We start from the raw sequence: 25,957 nt of genomic DNA on the forward strand, positions 1-25,957 counted from the left end.
GTGGGATATACCAAAGTACAAGAAAAAAAACTTAGGCATTTTGTTACTTTAAAAGCAATGCTATAATAGTTTAGCCTTTCATGGATCCGGCTTTTAAAGATTTAAACAATAATAATACTTGGCATTTTTAGGGCTTTACATTTACAAAGCACTGTATAAACATGGATTAATCCTCAGATTTAATCTGCGCAAACAAAGAGTTCACATTGCTTTTTTTAAGCAAATCTGGCTAGGAGGACGACTCTTGTAAATATTACTTATTAAACAGGCTTCAGCAGTTCTTGGTTAACATTACTGATCCATTTCCACAGATTGTTTTAGATATCTTAAACACTTTAAGATTTGTAATAGTTAAGAATATCAAAAGACACTATAAGGCTATGCTGACATCAGTTTCCAACAGCTGTCATAACAAGTGAAGATCTATATTAATCTTTCAGATATACAAATACCAATTTCCTATTGCTGCACAATTCTTGCTTTCACAACAGATATGTCATGCAACTTTGCCCTATCAAAAGGGTCAACCTAAATTACTTCCCAACTGTTTCTCTTGTGCCTTCCCTACAACACAAATCTGCTTTTACAATTTTTGCCAAGGCCTAAAAAGGAACTAGCATTTTTTTAAATAGAGATCAAACATCACCTCATTTAAAATAATGTTTCCAATTTTCAAAATTCACTATTTGCATGGAATTGACTCATTCATTTTATGTTCATAGGAAAAATCAATGATATCTAAAACTATATTACTTTGAAATAAATATCTGAATCTCAGATGGTTAGGAGTAACTCCACAGAGAGAAACAAATATTTACTGGATTTACAGGTGTCAACACAAAATAGATAACATACTTTTAACAGCTGTCTGTAAATAGCAGAAGGATGTAGAATTCTCAGTGCTCTACAACAGCTGTCACTCACAACAGATGTACCATGGTTGTACTAAATAGTATGTCACTCTTTATAAAAATTCCAGTGTCCTACACTGTTCCCTTTGTCAAGGGTGCTAAAACAAAGTATTCCTCATTAGGCACTTTTTCCCATTAATAAAATTGCTCAAGTACATTTTTAAAATGTATAAACTACTTATTCTTGTTGGAACCATTTGCCTCTTATGACCCAACTGAATGTTACATTCTCTTTTTATCATAGTCAATTGCATGACTAGTGAAAGAGAACTCTGTTTTTATACCATTATAAAAACTGTAAAGTTTGTGTTCTATGGATGAAAACTGCTAAATAAAAGCTAAGGTGGGTGAGGTAATATCTTTTATTTGACCAACTTCTGTTGCTGAGAGAGACAAGCTTTCAAGCACAGAGTTCTTCTTCAGGTCTGGGAAAGGAACTCAAAAACTTGTCTCTCTCACCAACAGAAGTTGGTCCAATAAAAGATATTACCTCATCCACCTTGTCTCGCTAATATCCTGGGGCCAACACGGCTACAAGTACACTGCATCCATAAATAAGAGGTAGGTATCTGTTCTGGAGGACTTGAAAAATTCTTTATTACTGAAAGATGGCAATTAGCTATCTAAAATTCCTATTACTCATTGCATTTGTTGATTCATAACTTGCGAGTCCATTTCCAATGAATTTGTATTCACCCTCTGCAAAGTTTTAGTAATTTCATCAACTGGTTCATTAGAAACTAAGAACCTTGAAATCAAATATAGGCAGAAAAAGTCTTTGGGCTGGATCTCATCTCAGCCTGTTTCACCTTAGGTGAAATGCCATTGACTTCAATAGTTATGGATTTACACTAGGGTAAGTGAAAGGAGAATCAGGCCCTTTCAGTTGACCTGTAAATGGAATATTGTACATCAGGCGCTGGATTCCATTTAGCAATGTATTTTAATGTTTTTCCACTGAAGTGATCATTTAAAATCCTACAGAATTCAATCAGTTATTATTTCAGGATATGGAAAAAATAAAAAGGAGAGAGAAAAAATTAAAACATGGGGAGAAGGAAAACGAGGTGGCACTGTGTGGAGGAAGAACTATGGAGGTGGAAACCTCTTTCCCTGGCCCCCTGCTCTCCTGAAGCAATCAGTATTTTAATATAGACACAGTGCCTGGGGGATTTATACTAAGTTAGATCAATGCAGCTGCAGGCCCCAAAGCTCAATCAGTTGATGCTAAATCAACAGGTACCAGCATGTGATGCAGCCACGTGGGAAACCTGGAGTTGAGTGAAAATACACCAGTAAGTCATCCAGCCTCATTACTGGACTCTCGGGAGATAAAGATTGGGCTCCACGCCTAGGGATCTCAGAAAACTGGCCAGGCTCTCGAGCAGGGAAACCTCGGATCGTTTTGCTACCCGAGTCCCGAGTGGTTTGATCAGACGCGCCTCGCTCAATGCGCCGGAGAGTCCCTGGCCTGCCCTGGAGGCAGTTTCTTGTTCCGCTTCACCTAGCACAGTGACTGTCCCCTGCCGACGGGTCCCCACAGCCAGCCAGGCCTCCAACCCAACGGCCGTCCCGCCCGCCCCTGGGTTGCTAAAGCCCAGCGGCCCGGGCTTTTCGGGACTCCTAGGGCAGGCGGAGGCCGTCGGGACACTTGGCAGGCAGAGAACGGCCAAGCCTGACTGGCACCCAAGCCCGTCCCCCGACACGAGGGGGCCCCAGCATCGCCCACGGCCCCGACCCGCGCGCAGCCGGGAGTGCCGGGCTCGGCCCCCTGAGGCGCCTCCATACCAAAACGAGGCGCCGCGCCAAGAGCCCAAGGCTCACGCGCTACCGACGCTCGCCCCCCGGCGCTGTGGAGCGTTCTTGGCTGAAACGCGCGTGCGGGAACCGACCCAAGAGAAACCGGCCGGAGCCTGCCCAACCGCCGCCGCCCCGGCATAGCCCTCGCAGCTTCTCCCTCCTACCTCGGCAGCGCCGGTACCACTCAGGAGCGCCTGCTCCTGAGACGTCACGTGGCGCCCGGGGGGCCGATTGGCTGCCCTGGGTCACCTGAGCTTACTCGAGTCCAGCCAGCGAGGGGGAGGAGGGGAAGCGGCGGGCTGTTGCCTAGGCTACGGGAGAGCGGGGAGAGCGCTGGGCAGAGGCGGCCGAGGCGGCCGAGCTGACTCCGTGGGGGACCATCGCGGCGGCAGGTGTGTGAGCGCGACCCTCGCCGGTAGGCACCCCCCACCTCCGGGGCGAGCGCGACGGGTGGGAAGAGGAGGAGGCGGCGGCGGCGGCTGGGGCAGGTAGGAGCAGCGGCGGCGGGGGCTGAGTTGGGTGGGTGATGGGGGCTGAGTTGGGTGGGAGCAGGGGCCGGGGGCTGGTAGGAGGTGAGGCAGGAGGCCTGAGGCAGGACTGGGGCTGGGTGGGAGTAGTAGGTTGTAGCGGGGGGCAAAGGGCTGCGAGCAGAGACTCTCCAGCTCCCCCGAGAGTGGCCTTGCCCGCCGGGGGTCAGTGGCTGCTAGGAGCAGTCCCAAGCGCCCCTGGCGTGTCCCGATGCCTTCACCCTCCCTGCTCCCCTCATCATGCTGCTGCCATGAACCTGCCGGCGCTGCGGCACCAACAGCAGCCCTTGCATTTCAAGGGGAGGCAGTACGGGAAGTGATGGAAACAGCCTTCCTCATGAAACATGCTCTTTTGGTTTATTTCACTTCATTTGATCTGTTCCATAATGTATCCGGCTCTGCCCCCTCCTAGCTCGTATCCAAAAGCACTTCAGAATTTATGTGAAAGATGCCAAGCAAAATAAAGGCTCATGATAGATAATGTGTGGTAGCTATCTATGAGCTCAGCCCTGCAGATCTCAGCCGCGAAGAGCTAACTTCTCCAAAGCAGACAAAGGGGTTTTGATCAGCCTGAGTGAGGTACTGAAAGCAAAATGTTTCTGAAAGAGGTGTCTTACTTTTTATGATGATGTTTTATTTGTAAAACTTTAATACATTACTGTTTACTTGAAAAAAGAAAAGGAGTACTTGTGGCACCTTAGAGACTAACCAATTTATTTGAGCATGAGCTTTCGTGAGCTACAGCTCACTTCATCGGATGCATACCGTGGAAACTGCAGCAGACTTTATATACACACAGAGAATATGAAACAATACCTCCTCCCACCCCACTGTCCTGCTGGTAATAGCTTATCTAAAGTGATCATCAAGTTGGGCCATTTCCAGCACAAATCCAGGTTTTCTCACCCTCCACCCCCGCACACAAATTCACTCTCCTGCTGGTGATAGCCCATCCAAAGTGACAACTCTCTACACAATGTGCCATTGGCCCAACTTGATTATCATGCACATTGTGTAGAGAGTTGTCACTTTGGATGGGCTATCACCAGCAGGAGAGTGAATTTGGGGGGGGGGGGGGTGGAGGGTGAGAAAACCTGGATTTGTGCTGGAAATGGCCCAACTTGATGATCACTTTAGATAAGCTATTACCAGCAGGACAGTGGGGTGGGAGGAGGTATTGTTTCATATTCTCTGTGTGTATATAAAGTCTGCTGCAGTTTCCACGGTATGCATCCGATGAAGTGAGCTGTAGCTCACGAAAGCCCATGCTCAAATAAATTGGTTAGTCTCTAAGGTGCCACAAGTACTCCTTTTCTTTTTGCGAATACAGACTAACACGGCTGTTACTCTGAAACCTGTATTTACTTGAAATAATTTTGGGGCAAGGGATAATAGGACAGAAACTGGCACAGTCTCTTTAGGCTGGGAGGGGGTTGGAAGTTAAAAATTCACAATTGTGCCCTTTTGAAAACCCTTTGGTTATTTAAAGAGACAGACATCATAAAATTTATCTAATCTGTCCTTGGAGATAAAGCTTTAGCTCAGTCAAAATGAATGAACAGTCCTGACAGTTGATACTTGTTTAACATTTCTACATTTACTGTACAGTAAATCTTTGACATGAATGGTTTTATTGCATTAACAATAGGGTTCAGTTGTATTAAATATGAACAAAACAAGACATTTATTCAGATCTGTGAACAGGCTGGGTAATTACTAGGTAATCTTACTCAAGTACAGTTTCACTTTTATCACATTTTAAGACAACTTCCTATATATAAACAGGAAGCTTTTCTTTGTATAAACAAGGTTTATAGAAGTGGGAGTAAGTTTGTTTTTGTATGATTATTTATCATATTTTATTTCAGAGAGTTGTACTCTATTAGTAAATGATTTACTGTACTACTTTAAGAATGTTAGCTGTTTGGATTGTTGACTAAGGAGATAATGATTTAATTTTACTGATTTCACTCCCGCCTTCTTATCTTACATCAGCTTTTTAAGTATGACTGATTCCCTTTATTCTATTTTTTCCAGTTTGAGTCCCAATATAGGAGAAGGCTGATCATACTAACCCAGTTCAATGCCTATCCTAAACCTCTCAAAAATGACCTGGTTAAAAGTAACACAGTAGGATCTTTTGAAAGTCCAATAATACATAAAAGCAGCTCTTGTAATTTTTTAAATAGGTACAATAATCATAAGGTTAAATATTGAGTGCTTAATAGAGCAGGACACTTCTGAAGCAATGTTGATTAAAAGAGGCAGCAGTGTATAGTAATATAAGTGGAATGCAAGAGCATCATATAGACATTTCCATTTTTTATTGTACTGAAATGCATTCATGGGTACCTACAATTGAAGTTCTAATATGAGAGCATGCAGGGGGTGGAGCAGCACTATATGTGAAAGAAAATGTAGAACCAAATGAAATAAAAATCTTAAATGAATCAACATGTTCCATAGAATCTCTATGGATAGTAATTCCATGCTCTAATAAGAATATAACAGTAGGGATCTATTATCGACCACCTGACCAGGACCGTGATAGTGACTATGAAATGCAAAGGGAGATTAAAGAGGCTATCAAAATAAAAAACTCAATAATAGTGAGGAATTTCAATTATCCCCCTATTGACTGGGTACATGTCACTTCAGGTCGAAATGCAGAGACAAAATTTCTCGATACTTTAAATGACTGCTTCTTGGAGCAGCTGATACAGGAACCCACAAGGGGAGAGGCAACTCTCGATCTAGTCCTGAGTGGAGCTCAGGATCTGGTCCAAGAGGTAACTATAACAGGACCTCTTGGAAATAGTGACTATAATATAATAACATTTAACATTCCTGTGGTGGGAAGAACACCTCAACAGCCCAACACTGTGGCACTTACTTTTAGAAAGGGGAACTATGCAAAAATGAGGAGGTTAGTTAAACAGAAATTAAAAGGTACAGTGACTAGAGTGAAATCCCTGCAAGCTGCATGGACACTTTTCAAATACACCATAATAGAGGCTCAACTTAACTGTCTACCCCAAATTAAAAAACACAGTAAAAGAACTAAAAAAGAGCCACCGTGGCTTAACAACCGTGTAAAAGAAGCACTGAGAGATAAAAAGGCATCTTTTAAAAAGTGGAAGTCAAATCCTAGTGAGGTAAATAGAAAGGAGCATAAACACGGCCAAATTAAATGTAAAAATGTAATAAGAAAAGCCAAAAAGGAGTTTGAAGAACAGCTAGCCAAAAACTCAAAAGGTAATAACAAAATGTTTTTTAAGTATATCAGAAGCAGGAAGCCTGCTAAACAGCCAGTGGGGCACCTGGACGATCGAGATAGAAAAGGAGCACTGAAAGACGATAAAGTCATCGCAGAGAAACTAAATGAATTCTTTGCTTCAATCTATACGGCTGAGGATGTTAAGGAGATTCCCAAACCTGAGCCGTCTTTTGTAGGTGACAAATCTGAGGAATTGTCACAGATTGAAGTGTCACTAGAGAAGGTTTTGGAATTAATTGAGAAACTTAACAGTAACAAGTCACCAGGACCAGATGGCATTCACCCAAGAGTTCTGAAGGAACTCAAATGTGAAATTGCGGAACTATTAACTATAGTTCCTAACCTGTCCTTTAAATCAGCTGCTGTACTCAATGACTGGAAGATAGCTACTGTAATGCCAATATTTAAGAAGGGCTCTAGAGGTGATCCTGGCAATTGCAGACTGGTAAGTCTAACATCAGTATCGGGCAAATTAGTTGAAACACGAGTAAAGAATAAAATTGTCAGACACATAGAAGAACATAAATTGTTGGGCAAAAGTCAACATGGTTTCTGTAACAGGAGATCATGTCTTACTAATCTATTAGAGTCCTTGGAGGGGGTCAACAAACATGTGGACAAGGGGGATCCAGTGGATATAGTATACTTAGATTTCCAGAAAGCCTGTGACAAGGTCCCTCAGCAAAGGCTCTTACGTAAATTAAGTTGTCATGGGATAAGAGGGAAGATCCTTTCATGGACTGAGAACTGGTTAAACGACAGGGAACAAAGGGTTGGAATAAATGGTAAATTTTCAGAATGGAGAGGGGTAACTAGTGGTGTTCCCCAAGGGTCGGTCCTAGGACCAATCCTATTCAACCTATTCATAAATGATCAGGAGAAAGCGGTAAACAGTGAGGTGGCAAAGTTTGCAGACGATACTAAACTGCTCAAGATAGTTAAGAGTAAGCGGACTGTGAAGAACTTCAAAAAGATCTCACAAAACTAAGTGATTGGGCAACAAAATGGCAAATGAAATTTAATGTGGATAAATGTAAAGTAATGCACATTGGAAAAAATAACCCCAACTATACATACAATATGATGGGGGCTAATTTAGCTACAGCTAATCAGGAGAAAGATCTTGGAGTCATCGTGGATAGTTCTCTAAAGACATTCACTCAGTGTGCAGCGGCAGTCAAAAAAGCAAACGGAATGTTAGGAATCATTAAAAAAGGGATAGAGAATAAGACGGAGTATATCTTATTGCCCTTATATAAATCCATGGTACGCCCACATCTTGAATACTGTGTACAGATGTAGTCCCCTCATCTCAAAAAAGATATACTGGCATTAGAAAAGGTTCAGAAAAGGGCAACTAAAATGATTAGGGGTTTGCAACGGGTCCCATAGGAGGAGAGATTAAAGAGGCTAGTACTTTTCAGCTTGGAAAACAGGAGACTAAAGGGGGATATGATAGAGGTATATAAAATCATGAGTGGTGTGGAGAAAGTGAATAATGAAAAGTTATTTACTTGTTCCCATAATATAAGAACTAGGGGCCACCAAATGAAATTAATGGGTAGCAGGTTTAAAACAAATAAAAGGAAGTTCTTCTTCACTCAGCGCACAGTCAACCTGTGGAACTCCTTGCCTGAGGAGGTTGTGAAGGACTATAACAGGGTTTAAAAGAGAACTGGATAAATTAATGGAGGTTAAGTTCATTAATGGCTATTAGCCAGGATGGGTAAGGAATGGTGTCCCTAGCCTGTGTTTGTCAGAGAGTGGAGATGGATGGCAGGAGAGAGATCACTAGATCATTACCTGTTAGGTTCACTCCCTCTGGGGCACCTGGCATTGGCCACTGTCAGTAGACAGGATACTGGGCTGGATGGACCTTTGGTCTGATACTAGTATGGCCATTCTTTTGTTCTTATGTTCTTATGAGATTTTACTCAGCAAAGTAATTTCTTGTAGAAATTGAAGAGTAAGATAAGTTAAACATGCAGCAATATTACAGCTACAGGCCTGATCCCAAAACACATGAGTAATAATTACTCACATAAGTAGTCCAATATACTTCAGTGGAATTGGGACTGCTTCTCTGAGTAAAAATCTGGCCCTGTAAGATCTCTCTCTTGATGTAGTTATAGACAACACTTCACCATTTTGTGCTTTTCTCACTGAAGGATTTCCTTAAAAGAATAATTTGTGTTAGTCCTGGATGATGATGAACTAGTATAATACTGTAGTTTGAGCAGCATGTATTTGGATTGGCCTCATCACTCACAAGTAGCAAAGCCAAGGATGAATGGTACAGTTCTGACCCAACTCATGCTGATAAAACCTTTATGCCACACCTAACCACGGTGTATTCTGCAAATATGACATGATAGATAAATCCTGTTTTAGGAACACTTTTAGAAAGTTTTAAAAAATATTACACTTTTTTACCTTTGCCTTTGTTAACTATGATTCCAAGAATACAGTGCTCAGAGGGAGAAAATGCCTCACAATTCATGTGAAAAACCTCTAAAAATGGCCTAAATTAGCTTTTGTAGACATTACAATGTCAATGACATTACAATTTTAAGGTCTGGTATCCCAGGCCTGTACAGAGGCAGAAGTGAATGCATTGCTGCCAAGTTTTGTGTAGCTCCATGTGTGACATTTTATGCAATATATGTGATTCTAACATTGATTTAGTGGTGGTGAATGATATCTGATAGGCGCCAAATTTCCCACACAGGCTTCCCTGGAGTAAAGAGGGTAGGTGCAACCAGGCAGAACCTTATTCCATGCACACTTTACTCCTGGAGGCATTCTGCACCAAAAAAATTAAAAATTCTGCACCAAAAAATTTAAAAAATCTGCAAAAAAATCTGCAAAAATCTTCAATTTTTATTTGTCAAAATAACACTACATAACCACACCAGTTTCAGTTATTTTGGTAATTTATTTCAAAATACCTGTCACGGCTCCCGCCCAGCCAATACACCCAAACCCCCCTTACCTCCAGACTCAGCTCTGGGGCCCCCCGGCTCAGATACCCACACCCCCTCCCACACAGAGCCCAGCCATGACCCAGCCCAGACACCCGCCCCCCCCTCCCAGAGCTCAGGGATCCAGAGGGAGAAACAGCCTGATGCTCAGTACCAGGCTTGCATGGAGTTTCCTGCGCTGCCCTCTCCTTTCCTCAGGGCATACTGGGAACTGCCAGGAACCCTCTAGCTCCCTCTCTCTCACCCAAGCAGTGTCTTCTATGTGCGAGCTGGGCTCTGCCGGGTCCAGTGGCCCCTAGTGGCAGCTAGTACCACTGCAGCCCATTACTGTGGGGGAAAGGAAATTCTGCATGCACAACATTAATTTCTGTAAAATTCTGAATTGCGCAGCGGTTCAGAATTCCCCCAGGAATATACGTTCTGGTCTGCCTGAGGGGACAAAGCTTGTCCCTCTCCTGCCTCCTCAGAAACACCCCAAAGCCTGACCCCTCCATGATGAGTGTGCCGCAATAGCGAATGAGACAGTCTCTCTCTGCACAGCTGTCCATCCTCCCGCACCAGTGGTGTTTTACATTTCTACTGGCTGCTCCAGGTGCCTGAACCAACCTGCTTGTGCTGCCACTTCTTTACCGCTACTGCTCTTGTGTCTTCCCTTTGCTTCCCCATTAAAAGTCATTTTTCTGTAAGGAAGCAAAGAAATCTGCAGGGACATGAATTCTGCACACACACACTGATGCAGAACTCCCCCAGGAGTATCACTCCATAATAAGTGAGGGAAGGCTTGTGAGGAGCTAGAGATAACCAGGGGAGTCTGGGGGAAAGTGATGTTGCTGTGTGGGAGGAAACAAAGAGGGGGAGGGGTTATACAGTGGTGCAAGCTCCATTAGTCCCTTCCTTCCTGTTAGTTTGTGTCCCTATCTTTTGTCCATTAGCCCTTGTCCCCACAACAGGTCCTGCTTTTCCCTTTGATCCTGACCCCCTTCCCCTTGCTCACCTTTCCTGCCTGTAAGGCACTGATTCTGCTAATGCCACCTCCTTCACACTCTGTGGCAAGAACTGGCATAGAGAGTAGTCAGAAGTGGAGACAGAAAAGCTGCCTTCTGAGCAGGTGTCATAGTGGTCTGTGGTGGCAGGCAGGATAAACTGCAGCCCAAACTTCTTGCCCAAAGCCCAGCAGCAGAATGTATGCATTCACTCTGGGCCACGGGAATGCATGAGGAATAACTTGTATGTATGAGTGTCAAGTGAAGTGTGTGACATTTGGCAAATCTGTGAATGATGAGCCCACTGGGAAGTTTGGACTCTTCCCATTCCTATGATCTAAAATTCCCTTTACCAGGCATTCCAAGCCAGGGGGTAGCAGTTTAAAAATCATGACACTTATTGAAAACCTGTTCTGGGTCAGAACTTAATCTCGCCAATCCTGAGTCGCAGGCTGGTGTGTCTTTGCTGGTAAAATTCTACATTTAGGAGGAGAAGGAAAGAGATATTTCTGTGAAAGATTAAGAGCTGAATGTTAAAATAGATTCTGAAAGACAAGGGATTATTGAACAGAGGGCAGGTGAGACAGTCTAATGTGCATGTTAAATTTATTACATGGCTCTTTAATTTATTTTATGATCTCACACTCACCACATATGAGGAGGCACGTGCATATATAATGGGCTATATATGGCCATAAAACTGTGTTCATTAATATTTACTATATGTGGGAGTTCTTTTACAAATCGAGTGCAATGTATGACCTTTGTTCACATTTCCTAATATAGTTTGGGTTAATATATCACTGTGCATTTGTACATGGAATTACTTTTTGACATCAGTAACATGCGCCATCATTTTCGAATGTCCTTATTTTCATAAATAAAAAAATCCAATGAGGTAGATTTCTAAGTAGTAGTGGTGTTTATGGGAGATAGGGAAAATCTCTAAATCTGTTGAACTAATATTTGAGGGCACTCACTCAAGACTTGGAGAAACATCCATTAGCTACTTGTTACTTTGAATACATAGAATAATTGGCTAGTGTCCAGCTGACATCAACGTAATGCCAACTTGATACCAAGAGAGAACAAAATTGCCTAATGGCAACCTATTATTAAACGCTGCAATGTCTACTTTTTAAGCAGCACTTTCAAGTTTGAGACAGAAACGTGTAGCTGGCACAGTTATGTCGCTTTCAAGACTTGCTTTCAGGTGAGTCAGTTATTCATGTACCTCAACCACTCGGATTATTTTTATCTACATTTCAGCAAGAGAAATGAAATTTTTTTACTCTCTACTCTTGGTACAGAAGTCTTGTGTTGTACACTGATCATTCTTCTTACATATAATAGCTGATATCTCTCCTGGGATTTTGTTTTAGAGGAATTGGGACAGTAACTTAAATAATTGCATGATCTAAAACCACAGTCCTACATCTCTGCTGAAAGGATCTGAATACCTTTTACACCTATTAAGCCTGACTGAGTGTCCCTGAAGTTTAAGAATCAGATGTTCACAAGTTTCCTTTGCAAGTTGTGATATTTATTTAGAGCTTAAAACCAGATATCCTTTTGATAATTTATCATTTTTAAAGCTGAGAAAAACTGGGAGATTGGTAGCATTATTTATAAACTGAACAGTCAACATCTGGTACAGCAAAACATGTAGATGAGTTGTGAAAGTCTGATAGTTAGATGTCAGTTCAAAAACACTTGATTTTTGGAACTTGATTCTGAGTTGTAACATTTTGGAGCTCCCGATGTTTGAAGATGTTGGGTTTGGCAACAGAGTTATAAAGCTGGTAGATTTTTTGTCAATAGAAAATATTTCACAGTTGCAATAAGAAAAACATTTCTACACTTAAGCCAACAAAAATGTGTCAGTTTAATACAGTGTGTACCTCTATATGCTTCTTAGATTCTAAAAATCTACAAGCAATATCCGGTAAACCTAATTTAAATTAGGTTTACAGGATATTTAACCTAATTTAACCTAATTTATTATTAGGATATTTAACCTAATTTATTATTAGGATATTAACCTAATTTATTATTAGGATATTTATTATTAGGATATTTAACCTAATTTAACCTAATTTAACTGAACGAATCGCATTAACTTCAGTGGATTTTGGATCAGCCCCACGAAGCAATAGACTGGTTTATATGTCTATTTTCCTATATTTACTTGGCGTCTTCCAGGTATGCAGCACACTTTAAGTCAGCTTCATACATTGGAAAACAGTTCTGTCAGTGAGTCTTGATGTTCTCCAGTTGCAGTTGAACAGCAATATCATATTGTTCTGTGCCTGTTCTGAGTATTTATTGAAGTGAATGGAAAAAATTGCATAGAAATTGAAATGATATATTGCCTTTTGTCTATATAGCCACTCATTCTAAAAACAAACAAACAAACCACAATTTGTAAATTAGGTATTCATTATTTTGGCTTTTAGGAATTATTTAGCTGAAACATTTGAGCAATGTTGACAAATATCTATTTCAGCACACTACAGTATACTATAATGCTGAATTTTACATAAATAGTACATCCAAAGTAAACTCATTGTCCAACTTGGGGATTTTAAATACTTTCCGTTTTTCTTTTGATTTAGTTCTTCATAAGGGAGAGAGGTTTAACCCTAAGAAATGGGCATTGAAGGATTACAAAGACAAGATAAAATAGTGAAGATGCTTATACTATTATTAGTGTATTTGGTAAGTAAATAATGAGAACTTCCTTTTCTTCATCATGAATGTTGGAAAATAATTGCATAAACTAGTGAGGTGGAGTAATTTATATATTTTAATACAACTATTAATATACAGAATGCAGTATTTTGAGCATATCAGTTTAAGTCAATGACCATTCGTTATAGGCTCTTCCAGTTTAAAAATTACTCTAGTCAAATTGCATTTGACACATCTTTCCATCCCACTTTTCTGCCCCTCTGCCCCCCAAAAATCCACCTCTCTCTGAATATGCCCACATGAAGGATGGTTTGATTGGGCAGAATAAAACATATATCAGTTTAGTGCTTGTGCAACATGTCAGTCTATTGACTTCTGAAGTTGGAGCAAGGATCCTCAGGGTTACGCATGAGTACATCATTGATCACCGCTCAGTGCAAGGTGCCAGATTTAAGGCATAGGAGTCAAGTACTCACTCTATTTATGCAGAAAACAGCAACAGCACAATTGGCAGCAATGCAAGCTTCCACTGTCATTTCAGCGTGCCTGAACTCTGACCCAGAGAGACAATCTGTAGGAATGAAGATAGTTCAGTCTCCATAGCAGATTCATGCTTTGGCCTTACTGCTGAAACTACCAAACAGGGAGATAACTGAATGGCAACTGTAATGTGATGTGGATGCCCTTCCACTTGGAACTAGACTGACTACCAAAATCATCTTCCAGAATGTGCTTTTGATGAAAGTGATTAACTGGGCCTTAGTCATTTAATCAAAAAAGTGTGTGTGCACTTGAGACAGAATGGTAAATGTACTGAGTTTGATGCTGCAGTAGGATTTGCTCATGGAGACCCCTGCACCTCTGTAGGGTCCCACTGATTTTACTGAAACTGTGTAATGGTGTTTCTGCTTGTGGTGCAGATTGAAGCATCAGAGCTGTAGTTTCTAGTTTGGTCATAAGCTGTACTTAGAAATCGTGGAAGGTAGAAATTGCATCTCTATGTGTATTTAATGTATTAAGCAAGAAAATAATTGTGTGAATATTAGTGCAAATTTTCAAAAAAAAATTTTTTTTTAGTGTTCGTCCTAAACTCTAGGTGCCATTGAAAATCTCTTTAAAAATGTATACTTAAATATACAGATTCTATTCTTTTTCCCTAATTACAATATCCAGATATACAGATGGTTTAAATAAATGAAACCCACTCTTGCAATTTAGAACAAATTAGAGGTATAAAAATATAGGCCAAAATTTTCAAAAATGAGTGCTGAAGTTAGGACATAAAACCATATTTAGACACCTGAATAAGTCGCCTGACTCTTTTTTTTTTTTTTTTTTTTTTTTTTTTCCCCAAAAGTACTAGTCACCCACAGGTCCTATTGAAGTCAGTGGGAGTTGCTGTATGCTGAGCACTTTTGAAAATCAGGCCACTTATTTAGGCATCTAAATGTGAATTTAGGAGCCCAATGTTACACTCCAATATTTGAAAATTTTGGCAATATTCTAGAAAGATATTTCCACGGAGTTGGCATTAACCGAGCCATCTTGCTTACAGAAAAGACCTTTTCTCAAAGTGAATTTAAAATAAGAAATTATTATTTTAATATCATTTTTAAGTAGTATTAGGTAATAAGATTTGTGTTGGGTTAAAGTAGATATAATTATACATTCTATTTTAATTAATTTTATACGATTGTATAGTGTTTAAAATCAGTTATTTGGCCTAGATGTAAATGTCCAGATTAACTGTAAAGCATTATTGCTAATTTTTTTTAACTATTTGATTTTGATTTTTTTTTTTAAGTTGAGTGAAGTAATTTGTGAGACGGGGGATTGCAGAGAGCAAGAGTTCAGGGACCATGCTGGAAACTGTATCCTCTGCAAACAGTGTGGACCTGGAATGGAACTGTCAAAGGTAGGTATGGGATATACTGCCATGTGACACTTTCTTGATTTTTTTTTCACACATATATACACATATATGGTTAAAATAATCAATATCAGTTTATTCATGAAAGAACTTTTGTGGGTTCAGCTTGTTGTCCACATGTATCACTTTATAAAAGTATGCAACTTTTAGTTCCTATACGTAACCCAAGCCTATATTCAGAAAATAGTGATGCCATGCAATACCCAAACAGCAATGATTAAGGCAATTTAATCAGGAACCATAAACATTAAACTGGTTTTTAAAGACATTAGAATTTTTTTTCATTTTTTTCTCCCTCATAGCACTACAGCATAAGAGTGTTGGGTGCCTTACCTGTGCATTTCTTATCTCAACACATTCAGATTTCTTTCAAGTGTAACCCTGTGTCTGAGTTTCCTGAGTTTATAATGCTTTATTGTGGAGTAGTTACAATATCTCTATAATATTTTTTTTACTTGTAAATTACTGATATATACTGTCAACCTAACTCCATTTTAACATCCTTTTTCTCTGAGAATTTCCTTATTTTTTAAAAATTAAGACAAATACTGGGTTTCTTGTTTAAAGAGAATGCTACCATGTGATATTTCCAATGGATTTGAAGATATGTTATATAGTATAAATCTTAAAACATGTTTTTAAAATTTAACTTTTAAGGGTGAATTCATCGGGACATGAAAACAACATAAAGCAGCCAGGTTCCACTAGCTGGTTAAACCATATTTATAGCTGCTTTTCATGATAACAGAAAGCAAGTAGTGTGTACTGGTCTATCTGGATCTTAATTTGCAATTGACTTATTGATTTAGAGCACTGCCTGTGAGACCTGCACAGTCCCTGAGTCCCAGTGTCACTATGCTTTGAATTCCCCCAGCAGTGTTGCCTCAGTTCCTCCAGCAGGGCAGCCTCAGTGCTTCTACTTTCCCATGCATTCAGCTGCAATATCCAGCCACCTGCTCAAGGGGTGGAGGAACTTGATGGGGCCAGCAGTGAAAGAGAACAGTCCCAGCAGTGAGGGAGGGAGAGACCTGCTGAGGGACATCAGGCAGCTCCTCTCCCTCCTTTCCCAGGAGTCTCTGGCATCAGTTGTCCATCTGGGGGGAGGGGTGCTGATTAGCCAGCATTCCCCCACGCCCAGGATTTATCTTGGAGCAGGAGCCATGTGGAGCCTCTTTCAGCTCTGCTCTAGCAACTGTAGTAAGAATTTCTGTGTGTGTGTGTGTGTATATATATAGCACATGAGGCAGTCTGCTTTAGTGCATGGTCTTGCAAATCCTTACTTATGTGAGTAGTCCTATTGAAGCAGTTGACTTGAATAGGACTTTGTGTGAGAAAATGTTTGCAGGATTAGTCTCAGATTATGATCTCTTTGGAGCATGTTACATAATCTTCTGTGATTTTTACAGAGCTATGCACAGATCTGACACTTCATAAATTATATTAATACATTTTTAAAACAAATTAATTATAAATGTAACCATTACTACTCTATTTTATATAGTGCAATAGATGTGCTTGCCACTTAAAAGGCAAATAAAAAAGACAAATTCCTGCTGTAATGAGTGTACAATCTAATTTAGGTTTAACAAAGAAAACTAAACAAAAATAGAATGGCCCTGGCTTATGACAGTAAACAGATCAAGCTATATGGTTTTGTTATATAGTCTTTCAAGTAGTTCCAAATGCTCAAGAGAGGCAATTAGTTTAGCGATGAACAAGTTACTATAACTGTCTGTTTGTACATATGCGTTATGACATTAACCATTCACTAATTGTATCAGTAAGCTTCATCAATACATCTAATTATAACTATATTATACAAATACATTAGAAGCAAGGGGTAGACAAAGAATAGAGTAGGCCCATCAATCAATGAGGATGGGAAGACAGCAACAGAAAATGCAGTAGTGGCCTGTGCCAAATCGTCTTTTGTTTTAGTTTTTACCAAAAATGTTAGCAGTGATCTTACAACTAACATAGTGAACATCAGCGTAAACAGGGTAGAACAAGTTAAGAATTACTTAGACAAGTTAGGCCTGGTTTACACTGGCAAGTTTCTGCACAGCAAAGCAGCTTTCTGTGGTGTAACTCCTGAGATGTACACACTGCCAAGCCACTCATGCTTTGCAGTGCTGTAAAAAAACCACCCCGACAAGAGGCGTACTTCTTTCTGCACCCAGGCTACAGTGCCACAGTGCCAGTGTAGACACCCTGGTTGATTACAGTGCTGCAATTGGCTTCTGGGAGGTGTCCCACAATGCCTATTCTTGCCTCTCTGGCCATCAGTTTGAACTCTACTGCCCTGTCCTCAAGTGACCAACTGTGAGCCCCACCCCTTAAATTCCTTGGGAATTTTGAAAGTCCCCTTCCTGTTTGCTGAGTGACACATACAGTGGTCTCAGCGCATCTTTCCAGGTGACAATGCCTCCTCCACGCACCAGGCGTTCCCCAGTTTGCCTTGTGCTAGGCGTTCCGTTGCTCCTTCGCTTTGACCCTGCACTGCAGTCTGTCTCTGTCATGGCCCCTTTCTGTCATGCATCGTGAAATCTGTCCATAGGTATCATAATTCCTATGGCGGGAGTGCAGCTGGGACTGGACAGCCTCCTCTCCCCAAATGTTGATGAGGTCCAGCAGCTCAGCATTGCTCCAAGCGTGATGTCATGATGCACTCCATGGCCTAAAACCAAGAATTGAAGGAGTGGCGGGACAGCGAGAAGAGGGACCAAAAGGAAAAGGCGGTCCCCCAGAACAAAGCCACAGAGCAGCTCTTAAACGTTATGAAGCACCAAGTGGACACGCTACTAGCACTGCAAACCGAGCAGCTCCGCGCCCAAGTTCCCCTGCAGCTGCTGTCGCAAAACTCTTTCCCATGCGCCCCCCAGACACTGCCAACACACTCTTATCAACCTCCTGGCTCCTATTCTGTACCCACTGCATTCCACTCCTGCCCTGTCACAGTCCAGCTGTGCGGACTTCCAGTACCCACTGCGCTCAACACCCATCCCTCTGCAGTTTACCCCGCTGAAGTACAGTACCCGCTGTACCGTACTCCAAAGGACAAGGTTGCATATGATACCTGGACATACACAAATCTTTAACTGTCCCAGGACCCCACCTTCTACTGGGACCCTCCCTTCCCCCATCTCCCACAGTGCTGATGTGTTTTTTTTTCTTTCTCTCTCCTCCAGTTGTTGTTTTTTAATAAAATAATTGTTTTGGTTTGAAAGAAATCTTTATTCCATTAATTGAAAGCAAATAGAGCCCTGCAAAGCAACAGGCAATTTTCTTAAACCTTCACAGTGCATCATCTGCACCAATCACAATCACCTCCTAACATTACAAGCACTGTACTCCTGAGCACAGTAACAAATATTAGTGGCTTTCAGCTTCAAATTGCTGCCTCAAGATCTACCTGATCCTTATGGCCCCACGCTGTGCCCCTCTAATAGCCCTGGTCTCTTGTTGTTCAAATTCAGCCTCCAGGCGCTGAGCCTCAGTGGTCCAGCCCTGAGTGAAGCTTTCACCCTTCCCTTCATAAATATTATGGAGCATACAGCATGCGGCTATAAGCATAGGAATATTGTCATCGGCCAGGTCCAGCCTCCCATATAGGCAGTGACAGCGAGCCTTTAAATGGCCAAAAGCACACTCAACAGTCATTCTGCACTTGCTCAGCCTGTTGTTGAACAGCTCCTTGCTGCTGTCAAGCTTCCCCATGTATGGCTTCATAAGCCATGGCATTAAAGGGTAGGCAGGGTCTCCCAGGATCACAATGGGCATTTTGAATGCCCCACGGTGGTCTTCTGGTTTGGGAAGAAAGTCTCTGCTTGCAGCTTTCTGAACAGGCCTGTGTTTCGGAAGATGCATGCGTCATGCACCTTTCCGGACCAGCCTGCATTAATGTCTGTGAAATGCCCATGGTGATCCACAAGCACCTGGAGAACCATAGAGAAATCATAGAATCATAGAATATCAGGGTTGGAAGGGACCTCAGGAGGTCATCCAGTCCAACCCCCTGCTCAGAGCAGGACCAATCCCCAATTAAATCATCCCAGCCAGGGGTTTGTCAAGCCTGACCTTAAAAACTTCTAAGGAAGGAGATTCTACCACCTCCCTAGGTAACGCATTCCAGTGTTTCACCACCCTCCTAGTGACAAAGTTTTTCCTAATATCCAACCTAAACCTCCCCCACTGCAACTTGAGACCATTACTCCTTGTCCTGTCCTCTTCTACCACTAAGAATAGTTTAGAACCATCCTCTTTGGAACCACCTCTCAGGTAGTTGAAAGCAGCTATCAAATCCCCCCTCATTCTTCTCTTCTGCAGACTAAACAATCCCAGTTCCCTCAGCCTCTCCTCATAACTCATGTGTTCCAGACCCTTAATCATTTTTCAGAGGAACAGCCGTGTTAGTCTGTATTCGCAAAAAGAAAAGGAGTACTTGTGGCACCTTAGAGACTAACCAGTTTATTTGAGCATGAGCTTTTTGTTGCCCTTCGTTGGATTCTCTCCAATTTATCCACATCCTTCTTGTAATGTGGGGCCCAAAACTGGACACAGTACTCCAGATGAGGCCTCCCCAATGTCAACTAGAGGGGGATGATCACGTCCCTCGATCTGCTCGCTATGCCCCTACTTATACATCCCAAAATGCCATTGGCCTTCTTGGCAACAAGGGCACACTGCTGACTCATATCCAGCTTCTCGTCCACTGTCACCCCTAGGTCCTTTTCCGCAGAACTGCTGCCTAGCCATTCGTCTGTAGCGGTGCATTGGGTTCTTCCGCCCTAAGTGCAGGACCCTGCACTTATCCTTATTGAACCACATCAGATTTCTTTTGGCCCAATCCTCCAATTTGTCTAGGTCCTTCTGTATCCTATCCCTGCCCTCCAACGTATCTACCACTCCTCCCAGTTTAGTATCATCCGCAAATTTGCTGAGAGTGCAATCCACACCATCCTCCAGATCATTTATGAAGATATTGAACAAAACCGGCCCCAGGACCGACCCCTGGGGCACTCCACTTGACACCGGCTGCCAACTAGACATGGTGCCATTGATCACTACCCGTTGAGCCCAACAATCTAGCCAACTTTGTACCCACCTTATAGTGCATTCATCCAGCCCATACTTCTTTAACTTGCTGACAAGAATACTGTGGGAGACCGTGTCAAAAGCTTTGCTAAAGTCAAGAAACAATACATCCACTGCTTTCCCTTCACCCACAGAACCAGTAATCTCACCATAGAAAGCGATTAGATTAGTCAGGCATGACCTTCCCTTGGTGAATACCCCTTCCGATTAATGTACTCAGTGGCTAGGTGGTCTGGTGCCAGAATTGGAATATGCGTGCCATCTATCGCCCCTCCGCAGTTAGGGAAGCCCATTTGTGCAAAGCCATCCACAAAGTCACGCACGTTGCCCAGAGTAACGGTCTTTCAGAGGAGGATACGATTAATGGCCCTGCACACTTCCATTAACATGAGTCCAACGGTCAACTTTCCCACTCCGACTGGTTAGCAACCAATTGGTAGCAGTCTGGCGTAGTCAGTTTCCACAGTGCAATCGCCATACGATTCTCCAGTGACAGGACAGCTCTCATTCTCGTGTCCTTGCATTGGAGGGCTGGGGTGAGCTCATCACAGAGTCCCATGAATGTGACTTTCCTCATCCGAAAGTTCTGCTGCCACTACTCGTCATTCCTGGCATGCATGACGATGTGATCCCACCACTCAGTGCTTGTTTCCCTAGCCCCAAAGTGGCATTCCACTGTGGTCAGCACCTCCGTGAATGCCACACGCAATCTTGTGTTGTAGCTACTACACGTGGCAAGATCTATGTCAAACTCCTCTTGCCTTTGTAGTTTAAGGACTAACTTCACTGCCCCTTGTGATGTGTTAGTCAGAGTGATATTGGTCAACAGTGCGGGATCCATTCCTGCAGACCAAAGAGGCAGCACACGTAGTACACAAGCCGTTGAAAGAGGGCACCAAATGCGGACAGAAGCACAGGGATTGCTGGGATATGAAGCAATGCATCACAGGGCTTTGGGACAGGACTCAGGATGCCCCGTGACCCCCTCCACCTTCCCACAACTCTTAGTGGCAGAAGAGGAAGAGATGCTCTGTGGAATAGCTGCCCAGAGTGCACCACTATGAATACCGATACAAGTGCCGCAAGTGTGAATATGTTATTGCGGAGGCAGCTGACAGTGTGAACACACAACAGCGTTTTTCCTTCAGCACTCTCTGAGTGGCGCTGTAACTGCCGACAATGTAAATTTGCCAGTGTAGACATACCCTTTAGATGTCTTCAAGTTGGCAAGCCCTGCCTAAATACATCCTAAAACACTCATGGAACTGGCTGAAGAGATCTCTGAGCAATTAGCAGTTACCTTTGATATCTCATGGAGGACTGGATAGATCCCAGAGGAATGGAAAAGGGCAAATATAGTTCCTATCCATAAAAAGGGGATTAAGGACAACTCAGGGAATTGTAGACAATAATCTTAACTTTGATACCCAGAAAAATAATGGGAGCAAATAATGAAACAATCAGCTTGTAAGCACCTAAAAGATAATAAGGTGATAAGTAATAGTCAACATGGATTTGTCAAAAACAAATCATGTCAAATCAATCTAATATCCTCATCTGACAGGGTAACAAGCGTTGTGGAGGGAGGGAAGCAGTAGATGTGGTATATTTCGACTTTAGTAAGGCCTTTGACACTGTCTTACGTGATCTACCTGTAAGCAAACTAGGGAAGTTTAGTCTAGGCAAACTTACTATAAGGTTGATGCGCAACTGGTTGGAAGACAGTTAGTTATCAGTGGTCAAGCTGGAAGGGCATGTCAAGTGGGGTCACACAGGGATCTGTCCGGAGTCTGGCTCTGTTCAGTGTCTTAATAAATTATTTGGATAATGACATAGAGAGGACACTTCTATAAAGTTTGCAGACGATACCAGGCTAGGAGTAGTTGTAACTGCTTTGGAGGACAGGATTAGAATTCAAAATGGTCTTGACAAACTGGAGGAATGGCCTGAAATGAATAGGATGAAATTCAGTAAGGACAAATGCAAAGTTCTACACTTAGGAAGGAAGAACCATTGCACAAATACAAAATGGGAAGTTACTGCCTAGGAAGGAGTACCGCAGAAAAGGATCTGGGGGTTATAGTGGATCAAAATCTAAACATGAGTCAACAAGGTAATACTGATGCAAAAAAAAAAGAGTCATCATTTTGGGATGTATTAGCAGGAGTGTTGTAAGCAAGACACGAGAAGTAATTCTTCCACTCTCCTCTGCGCTCATAAGGCCTCAACTGGAGTATTATGTCAAATTCTGGGCACTTCAGGAAAGATGTCGACAAACTGGAGAAAGTCCACAGAAGAGCAACAAAAATATGGTTGAGGAAAGGTTGAAAAAATTGGGTTTGTTTAGTCTGGAGACGAGAAGACTGAGGGGGCCAAAAGGATAACAGTCTTTAAGTATGTAGAAGATTATAAAAAATAAAGTGATAAATTGTTCTCCTCATCCACTGAGGGCAGGACAAGTAGTAATAGGCTTAAATTGCAGCAAGGGAGATTTAGGTTAGACATTAGGAAAAACTTTCTAACTGTAAGAGCAGTTAAGCACTGAAACAAATTATTTAGGGTGGTTGTGGAATCTCCCTTATTGGAGGTTTTTAAGAACGTGATAGAAAAATACCTGTCAGGGATGGTCTAGGGGTAATAATTAGTCCTGGCTTAGCGAAGGGAATTGGACTAGATGGCCTATCAAGGTCCCTTCCAGTCCTATATTTCTATGATTCTGTATAATACTGTTGAATAGTAGCATCTGGAAATAAACACATTATATCAGTTTATGGCAGAACTTAGGTTTTTTAAATGTACTTGTATTTGTAAAGTGAGAAATATATTGATAATTTGCAGTTATAAATTCTGTATACAATACATTTTCACATAAAAATGTTATAACACTATTTAATTATAAGAAATACATGTGATACTTGAAATATTTTAAGTTTTGACAAGATTTTGAGGCTAGGTCACATGAAAAAGACATGAATTGTATGTACATGTTATTTTAAAAATATATTAAATTGCACTTAGTGAGCTGTATTTCTTAGACATCCCCAGAGATACATTATATAAGTTACTATCGGGAACTTTATCTGTCTCCAGAGCGGAAAACTATATTGCCAGAATATATCATGCATATATGATGACAAAATTATTAATGACTTATAGAGAAAGTGTTGTGTGTAAAAAGTGTAAGACATACTGGATCATCATGACAAGGAAGTTAGTGCACGTATATAAGAATAAAAATGTTACCCTAAGCATCCAAAACAACAGTTCTCAAATATACTGGCATGGATTCTTCTAATCATGTGGAGTCCTATTGATTTCAGTGGGACTCTGCACTAGTGCATCAGTTTCTAGGGTCAACCTTAGGTCTAAGATTTCAGAAAAAAATTGTACAATGTATTGTAGTTGGCAATTGCATTGTAGAGATAATGCTTTGTGATCAACTTTTAATTTGTACATGTACTGATTTTTGAAAATGAAATACATTTTAATGTTGCAATAACAAAAGCAAAAAATATGTTAATTGTCCTTTCTTATTTTAAAAGGTTTAAAAACACTAGGAAAAATCTAGGGTTGTTATGCTAGAGGAGCGGATAAAACCTTCAAAAAGTATGAAGACTTCAAAATATCAGCTTCTGCATTCAAACTTGCCTGCATAAATAATAGCTATATATAACAAATAGGATATTAAAGAGACAACACTGACTTGAAATCTAGCAAATGTTAAATTATAGTTTAAAAAATAGTTTCAGATACTGTTCTGTTCAGGTAGTTGGATCACTCCTATCACCATGACATCTGAGCACCTTCCAGAATTAGGAAGTTAAATAAGGAAACTAAAATCTATCAAATGTAGTTCCACTCCATTTCCTCCTATTTCACAATGGAAAATGTTGTGGGAAGTTCTATACAGTTATGTACATGCTCATTTTATTTTTCAAATAAGCAAATGTTATATGTTCTGTTCTTGGGTAAGACAATGTAAAAATGTACTTTCATTTGGACTGGAGTGTTGTGGGATTTGTGATGGTACTTGGTTTCCGTAGGAGAAAGTTCTGTAGTCTGGGGCCAGGCCCCCAAAAATCCCTGTCTCCTGTATAGATGCATTTCACCCTTTATGGTGGACAATTGCATTGTTCCTAAGGAGTGGGGCTATTGAGGACAGTCATGGTTCCAAAGGATAAAGTGTTTTTTTAGGTATGCTGGACCCAGACCATTTAGTGCTTTGAAAATAAGGATTGAGAACTTAAATTTAACAAAGTGTTCTATGGAGAGTCAGTGAAAAGAACAGAGTAATGGAGTAATATGCTGTCAGTAATGAGGTGTACTGCTGCATTCTGCATCATCTTCAGTTTTTTCAAGTTTGTTGTTTTTTCAAACCCATATAAACTAACTTGTAATCCTGAGAGTATACAAAGGTATGTGTTTGTCATGGCCAGATCAGCAGCAGCTATGAGGCACAGTCTCTTAGCCAGTTAGAGATAACAGTAGAAAGCATTTTTCTTGGATACTGCTATAAAATGGCTTAGCATCAATGAGGAGTCTACAGAATTGCCAAACTGCAGATTGTCTCAACAATCTGTGAGTTTACATTTTGGGGCTGTATCTATGGAAGCCAGCTCTTTCAAGATGTTTTCCCTCTGCCTTCAAACTCCTCTGTCTTTCTGGTATTCAACTTTAGCCAGCCCTGTCTCATCCAGATGCTGACTCACAGCCAGACATTAGGGTAACTTGGTGACTGTTCAGTGTAGGTTGCAAATGACAGTTGTGTGTCTTCTGCATATTGTTAATGCTTGACTCTGAGAAGTTTCACCATTTCTCCCAGTTGCTGCTGTGACCGATGTGATGCTATGGAATCATGGACTATTCAAAGACTATAGTATACAACTTTATAAATGTTATATGTATCTTTATGGGCTGGTTACTGATTGTGTTCCTGGATAAATCAGTAAAATAAGGTATACTTCCTGCAGGAACTAAAGTCAATTGGGGTAAGGGGGAGAGGTGTGGAATTCATGCAAATCTCCAATTCTGAAACAATGTGGGAAGCAAGGGCTTTGTACTGTTTCCCCCTGGGGTGAAACTTCACAGATTGGACTGACTTGGTTCAAAGATTTAAGAAGGCAAAGAACTTGACATTGTACAAAATAGCAACCCTGACATGGGGAAAGGGTCACTCATGCCATCTGAGAACTGACAGGTATAAGACTTTGACCAACAGAACCAGGACCTGCAAGTGGACCTGAAGTATTTTAGAACCTACCTACCAGGGTCTCCAGGTGATCGATGGGTAACCTGGTAAAGTAGGTGTGATATAAGCTATTTGTTCGTTTTTTAAATTATGTTTTCTCTTAAATGCATTTGTTCTGAATAAATAGTACTTTGTTTTGTGGAAGCTACTTGGTTGCTGGTTTGCCCTAGGGAGAAGAGAACTGCAGGTGCTGAACTGAAGTCAGACCTGCTGAGGCGATCATAGTGAATTGCAGGGGTATGTAGCTAAAACCCTGGACTAGTGGAGAGAATCATGGGATTCTGTCCCTAAAAAGATGATGGCTGGAAACCTAAGACCTAGATGGGTGGCCCTAAAGGAAAACATGTGCTGGTCATGGGTGCAGTTAACCCAGGATCTGTGACTGCTGCATGTAAATATTGGATAGAACCAGAGAAAGAGTTAATCCCTGTGGCGCATGAAGGGCCTGGCGGCATAGATGCTGTTTCCCAATACTGCTATCTCAGCACTTGAGAAAGGATTCAGAACATTTATGA

At 41.4% G+C, this 25,957-nt stretch overlaps 2 protein-coding genes across 9 annotated transcripts in view; one reads left to right on the forward strand and one right to left on the reverse strand.

Moving 5' to 3' along the window:
• The window catches only part of SACS (sacsin molecular chaperone), a 264,410-nt gene extending 261,426 nt beyond the window's left edge, over nucleotides 1–2,984 (reverse strand). Inside the window, exon 1 of the mRNA XM_075127377.1 lies at nucleotides 2,876–2,984. The gene's annotated coding sequence lies outside the window, so the exon portion shown is untranslated. The remainder of the gene's footprint in view (nucleotides 1–2,875) is intronic.
• The window catches only part of TNFRSF19 (TNF receptor superfamily member 19), a 123,999-nt gene that overhangs the window by 2,906 nt on the left and 95,136 nt on the right, over nucleotides 1–25,957 (forward strand). For 3 of the 8 annotated variants that reach the window (XM_048845811.2, XM_048845788.2, XM_048845769.2), the window contains 2 exons: nucleotides 13,095–13,197; nucleotides 14,975–15,085. In XM_048845811.2, the coding sequence (XP_048701768.1) occupies nucleotides 13,129–13,197; nucleotides 14,975–15,085 (180 nt within the window). In that variant the 5' untranslated portion in view covers nucleotides 13,095–13,128. Of the gene's footprint in view, nucleotides 1–2,150; nucleotides 2,207–3,009; nucleotides 3,200–13,094; nucleotides 13,198–14,974; nucleotides 15,086–25,957 lie in introns of those variants that run through there. The other 5 variants (XM_048845770.2, XM_048845780.2, XM_075127419.1 and 2 more) reach the window with 5 other exon arrangements.

This window comes from Caretta caretta, chromosome 1 (genome assembly GCF_965140235.1).
Source record: "Caretta caretta isolate rCarCar2 chromosome 1, rCarCar1.hap1, whole genome shotgun sequence".
In the NCBI taxonomy this organism is placed as follows: Eukaryota; Metazoa; Chordata; order Testudines; family Cheloniidae; genus Caretta; species Caretta caretta.